The sequence below is a fragment of the Mauremys mutica genome, chromosome 2 (genome assembly GCF_020497125.1).
Source record: "Mauremys mutica isolate MM-2020 ecotype Southern chromosome 2, ASM2049712v1, whole genome shotgun sequence".
NCBI lineage: Eukaryota > Metazoa > Chordata > Testudines > Geoemydidae > Mauremys > Mauremys mutica.
The window spans coordinates 248,487,767-248,494,248 of record NC_059073.1 but is presented as its reverse complement, the minus strand read 5'-3'; the positions used below and the strand labels follow the sequence as shown (position 1 = coordinate 248,494,248).

The 6,482-nt window shown below is 49.0% G+C and overlaps 1 protein-coding gene and 1 long non-coding RNA gene across 2 annotated transcripts in view; one reads left to right on the top strand and one right to left on the bottom strand.

Annotated features, from left to right (window-relative positions):
- Positions 1 to 546: 546 nt before the first annotated feature.
- Positions 547 to 6,235, bottom strand: LOC123365402. The gene is made up of 3 exons (XR_006577567.1): positions 5,876 to 6,235; positions 3,182 to 3,273; positions 547 to 1,179 (listed from the first exon to the last, which is right to left on the bottom strand). It is a non-coding gene; the product is annotated as an uncharacterized LOC123365402 (long non-coding RNA).
- The window catches only part of CASD1 (CAS1 domain containing 1), a 72,321-nt gene continuing 71,478 nt past the window's right edge, over positions 5,640 to 6,482 (top strand). Inside the window, exon 1 of the mRNA XM_045008209.1 lies at positions 5,640 to 5,960. Coding sequence (XP_044864144.1) covers positions 5,828 to 5,960 — 133 coding nt within the window. The 5' untranslated portion in view covers positions 5,640 to 5,827. The remainder of the gene's footprint in view (positions 5,961 to 6,482) is intronic.

Genomic DNA, 6,482 nt, shown 5'->3' with positions numbered 1-6,482 from the left:
AAGAGCCATCTGCACCCGGACATGCATCATGGCATTCGGGTACCGCCTCAGGCGGCTTAGGGGGCAAGATCCGAGGGTAAGGAGGAGGGGCCGAAGGCGCGGGGGTGAGAAGGATAGCCCTGGATGACGCTCCAACCCCGATTGTCTCCAGAGCCTCCTTACATTGCTGCCAAAGCAGGAGCCACTGCACCGCGGCTCGAGGTTCCGCGTGCAGTGTCGCCCCTATCTTTATCCAATCATCTACCGACAGTGACCCGTGATCCGGGTACCAGGGACATTGGCGATCGATTTCAACAAGTAGCTGTTCTAACTGACCCAGGGAGACTGGCCCGCCAGCCTGTCGTATGATAGCCTGCAGCTCTTTCGCATGAACTTTCTGCGGAGCTGACAGTTCCCCCGCCATACTCACGAAACGGGGCTTTCCAGCGAGGTTCGGTGCACCGAAGGCTACTCCAGCCGGTGAGCAGGGGGGATCACGTCGGGGTCACCAGATGTAGCAATAATGAAGCCAAGTCAGTCAATCTGTTCCGGTGGAGCACCCGAACGGGGGTTTTCCATGTCCTTTTATTATAATTGGTTACATAAATCATCATATCATGCGCATGTACAAACTCAGTCCAACTTCTTGCCCTTTCTCCTAATTGGTGCTTTATGCATAGCGTGTTCCAGTGGTAATCACCTGGTCGGCGCATAATCAGTGCGTCTCCTGACCAGATGTGGGGGGGGGAACCACTTCAGCCGCTCTATGATCCGGGGCAGTTTTCCTACCCCCATAGTGCTTAAGAAGTGTAAAGTTCCTACATATTTTATCCATTTTGAAGAAAATTAATCATACTGTCTCTCTTTGCTCTTCCATTCATTCTGATCTTGTCCATTCCCATTTATGTCTTTCTGCTACCTAGTGACTTTCTCTTATTGTACATATTTTACTGACACTGAGTTCTCTTCTTCCCTGCTGCCCTTGATGTGCCACCTGATTCCCTTCTGCCTACGATGTTCCTCTCCCGTTGACAACTCCTAATAGTGCCTCCTGTTCAATGAGATTGCTTCTCCTCCTCCCTTTTAAATTTTTTTTGATGTGGTAGTATTAATTTAATGTAGAGGCAGGGAGACTGTTTTATATGCCTTGTTTCCAGATCTTTTTTTTAAGTATTCTGCTCTTCTTTGAAAGCCTGGCATCTGCAGAAACAGTTGGAGACAAGAGGGAGGAGCATGAATTACATAACTTAGCTCTGTACCGACCACCAAAAAGTGCTTCATGGCCCACACTTTGGCAACTGCTTATCTAAAAGAACACTCTGAGATGCCATGTTAATAGTCAGAGCAAGAGTAACATTTTGTTTAAAGTAGACCTGTATAGTAGTGATGATCCCGAAAGCTCATTGAGGCTGAACATATTACCTGGTCAGACAATTAATAGATTGTCAGAATAACGGTTCTTTGACAGACCTGGACAAAGACAATCTGTAAAGTCTTTGAGTTCAAGGAAGTGCAGGGGGCCTTAGAAAATCCAAGCTAATTTTCCCCCTCCTGTTACTGACACCTTCTTGTCAACTGTTGGAATTGGGCCATCCTTATTATCACTACAAAAGTTTTTTTTTCTCCTGCTGAGAATAGCCCATCTTAATTGATTAGTCTTGTTATAGTTGGTAAGGCAACACCGATTTTTTTCATGTTCTCTGTGTATATATATATCTTCCTACTGCATTTTCCACTGCATGCATCCAATGAAGTGGGTTTTAGCCCATGAAAGTTTATGCCTAAATAAATTTGTTAATCTCTAAGGTGCCACAAGTACTCCTCGTTCTTTTTGCTGATACAGACTAACAGGGCTACCACTCTGAAATCTTTATTTTCTGCCTTTCTCTCTGTTATCTACACAATGACAGTGTTATCTGATTTCAATTAAGATAACTGGAATTAGCTGTTGAGACTGTTAAGCTGAGACATATCAGAGAAAAGGACTGTGATCTCTCTTTATTTCAGAGGAGTTACAAGTAGAGTAATTGCTTCAGTATCTGGATCTCAATCCAACTCCCACTGAAGCCCATGGAAATATTCCCATTCAGCGGGCGTTAGACTGTGCCTCTGGTAAGGACACAGGGATTTCAATTCCTCCTTTTTCCCAAACCCAAAGAGTGCCTAAAGGGAGCTGGTGGCTGCCAATGAGGGGACAGAGAGCCAAGTTCCCAGAATATTGTTAAGTCTTGTTAGAGTGTGAGTGATTAGAGTCCGAAGAGTATGCATCAGTGGCCTTCGGAACAAGGTTTATAATGGCCTACTATTGTTACTGATGCTTTTAGCAATACTGAACAGGTAAGCTCTCTAAAATATTCCAAAACACATTGACCAGATCCTCAGCTGGTGTAAATCACTGTAGCACTATTGAAGTCAATGGAAGTAGGTATATTTACACCAGAGGAGGATCTAACCCCCTCTCTAGAGTTAAGCAAATAGAGGAAGCTGCTACTGAGGAAGGCACTTGTTTCTGTGTTTTAACAAATGTGAACAATGTCCGATTTCTGAGAACTGCTGGCTAGTAATGAAATAGCTGCTCCCCTTTGAGCTTTGTAACCATCTCACACTGCAATAGGCAATTTACTGAAAGACAACTATCCTTGACTTTATACATAATGACACTTACCTCCTCAGAGGGAAACGTTTCAGCTGTCTTAGCTATAGACTTTGATCCAGCATAAGTACAAGCCATTATTCTTTCACATTATTCAACATTGTCTATCCCTTTCCATTGAATTCATACCCAACACGCAAGTCAAGATAGTTAAACTGCATTACACCATTCTGCATTTTCTAGTAATAAGATTTTGATTTCTGGGGTCCCAGAAACATAAATTTGCTTGGAGACCTCTTTAAAGAGAGAAGTTAGGTTTTTCCAAAACTAAGCAATGCTTTCAGGCCTGTAGTTAATTTCTAATTGCCTGCCTTGGGTATGTGTGAAAGCCCATATTGTTATTGATGATGACTAAGGCTGCGAGTCTGTCTCAGAGGTCACAGATTCCATTACTTTCCGGGACTTCTGCATCAGCCGCTGCTGGGGCAGTCTCGTGCCACCGTGCCCCTCCCCCGCAGGAGCAGCAGGAGTGTGGGTGTGGGAAGGGGCTCAGGGCTGAGACAGAGGGTCAGGGTACAAGAGGGGATGGGGGCTCTGGGCAGTACTTACCCCTGGAAACAGCCAGAATGTCCGGCTCGTAGACAGAGGCATGGCCAGGCAGCTCTGCTCCCGCAGCTCCCATCCCACAAATTGCCAACATCCTATGTCACAAGATACAAAGTAAATATCTTTAAATCAAACTCTGAGTTCTCAAGCAGCATTTTTCTTATTGTGCCTATCTGTAAATTTTGATTGTTATCAATGGAAATTTTTTTTTATCAGTTTGTGTGCATAGGGTGAAAGCAACACTTACTGACAAAAATCTAATCTGCCAAGCCTAAAATTAACCAATGCCACTTAGGCCACACACACCTCTTAGTTTCAATTTTTATTTTTAGCTATCTGTGTCTTTACATCTGTTTATGAATTTCAGCAAAATTAATTGATAGTAGGTGAGGAAATGATCCTTGCTCTGTTTATTGAGTGTGCGTGTGTGTGCGTGACTGAAAGCACCCCTGTATTCACATCCTACACAGTATTCTAGTAAGTTTTGTACAAAATATGCTTTATGAAGTATCATTTGAAAACTAGTAACTCACTGGTCAATAATATCATGGTGAAATGTTTTTAGCAATGTTTTATGTAAAGGTATAAACATAAGCTAAGATTAGGTCTGAAATGTGTTTACCAGACAAGTCTGGATAAACCAGTTTCTGAAAGACAAAGGACAAGCTGATTCCTCTAGCCAGCTGTCATCAAAGTTGGATGAACAATCACGTGTCAAATGGCCATTCTTTGGCAAGGAAGTGGGGCAAGAACAAACATCAGTATTTTAGCAAGAAAGGTGGAAACTCTTCCACCAGGAACCTCTTTGTTTACTTCTCAGGAAAATGTATTTGAAAGGGAGACTAGCTTATAAAGTGAGTAGCAAAAACACTCCAAGGTATCTCCCCCTAAGAAAACAAAGGAAGCAGCTACTTGACTTTGGGAGAGATACTGACCTGAAATTTGGTCAGCCCTATCGCTGTGAGTATGTGGTAGGAATTTTATCTTGAACCAAGTTTAGTTTAAGTGATAGGACTAGAAAACATTTGATCTTTTTCTCTCATAATCATTTTTTAACTTTAATGCTTTGCACTTGTACTGACTTAAAATCTCTTTGTAGTTAAATAAACTTATTTTAGTCTTTAATCAGACTACGCCATTCAACTTTGGGTAACTTCAATTAAAGCAGAAAACAGCTGAATATTGGTCCCTTACAGGGACAATGGACCTAAACTACATGAACTGCCCAGGAGAGCACTGCTCACTGCAGAACACGCGGTTTTCTGGGGGGGCAAATTAGGACTGAGAGTGTGTTGGGAGCACCCTGCACCTGGTAACCAGGCATGGTGGAAGTCACCTCTGGCTGCAGCTATCTGCAGATGCTCAGGGTGTGGTGGACATGCTATTTGGGAGGGGGCCAGCCCAGGTTAGGTGCTCCAGCATGAGGAACCTGACGTTGCAGGGAAGTAGGTAGTGCCATAACCCCTCACTGGCCCCACTTGCACAAGGGGATATCCTAGTGTGTGTCCATGACTAACATCTTATGTTCCTAAAAGGTCATACTTCAGGGTTTCAGCCAGCCACCAGCAGGGGTCAGGAACAGATTTGTCCCCCTACCCCCTCATCCCTCCCTGTGTTTTCTGAGAGGTGTTTTTTGCTGTCCTTCCCTTGATGCATCAGGGATGACTGTGGCTGGAGATGAGATGGGACATGGGCAACCAGGGCTCTGAGGAGGCAATGAGCATTTTCTCTCTCTCAGGTGCTGGCTGGTTCTTGCTCACATGCTCAGGGTCTAAATGATTGTCATATGTGGGGTCAGGAAGACATTTTCCCCTAAGTCAGATTGGCAGTGACCGTGGGTTTTTTATACCTTTCTCTGCAGCATGTAGGTGTGGGTCACTAACCAGGATTATCTGGGTATATCTCACTTAATCGTGGGGGGCCAGGGAGGACACTCATGCACCTTGGTAATGCTTTGGTCTCATTTCAGTTGCTGCGTTTATTGTGTGGATGCTGGGTGGTGTTGGTGCCCTGTGAGGGGGGTCAGACTAAATGATCTGATGATCCCTTCTGGCCTTAATCTCTATGACACTATGAGCGACTCCTCAGGGTCCCTGAAGGGCTTCAGTAGCTGCGCCCCAGCGTGCCTGCCACAAGGCAGAAGATGTTAGCGACCCCCAATCCCAGGTGCGGTGCCTGCCTCGCTGCTGGGCAGGTGTGGCGGGCAGGAAGCGCCGTTTGGCCACCACCGAGCCCCGGGCGAGGGGTCGGGTTGTAACATCAGCCCAGGAACACTGTCACCAGCCAGCAGCAGCAGCCACACGCCAGCCCGCTCCGGAGCGCCGGGCCCCGCCCCGTGCCCCGGAGCAGCTGCAGGGCCCCGCTGCCAGGGCGGAGGCAACAGGCGGCGCAGCGCGGGGCGGGGAAGGAAGGGACGGGCCGCTGCTGGCTGCAGTTCAGCGGCGCTGCCAGAGGCAAAGGGCGGAGCCGCTGGGCTGGGCGAGGGGCGTCCTCTCGCCGTCCGCGGGGGTGTCGGGCACCGCTCCGCGGCGCTGCTGGCGCCGGCGGCAGCAGCGGAGACTCCTCTCGCCTTCGCCGCCGCCGGAGACCCAGTGCTGCCCCGCTGCGCCCGCCCGCTCCATCGCACGCTGTTGTCATGGAGGAGCCAAGATGGCGGCCCTGGCCTACACCTTGGGCAAGCGGGAGATCAACCACTACTTCAGCGTGAGGAGCGCCAAGGCGCTGGCGCTGGGCGCCGTCCTGCTGCTCGCCGCCTGCCACGCCGCCTTCCGCCGCTACCGAGGTGAGGGGAGGACCCGGCGCCGGGAGCCTCGCGGGGGGGGGAGCTCCGGGACACTGGGGAGCCGGGTTAAGGTCCGCGGGGGGGAGCCGGGACCCGCCGCCAGCCCCTGTGGGTCGCTCCTGCCTTGCAGGGGCACCCGGCTGCTGCCCCCGGCGTAAGGCTCTGCGCTCCCGGCACCAGCCGCGGAACGGACCCGAGCCCCCCTGCGCAGACGGGCGCTCCGGGGCCCGGGCAGGGTGGCCGGGTGCCCCGCGGCTGATGCCCGCAAGCTGGTGTCGCACGAAGCGGCAGGTGTGACGACACAAATAGCAACCCTCCCCCCTTTTGCAACTAGGTGCAATTTCTGCCACGCTAGCGTGACCATCTTGGCTACTTCTCAGGACTTGCTACCGCCTGGGCAGGGTTGCGAATCAGGAGGGATGGGTTTTTTTTGTCGAAAACCATCACGATTTGCTTCCTTCTTGCTAATGTGCCAAACTGATTTATTGGGTGATGGAGGTGTGCTGTTACATTTTGCATGTG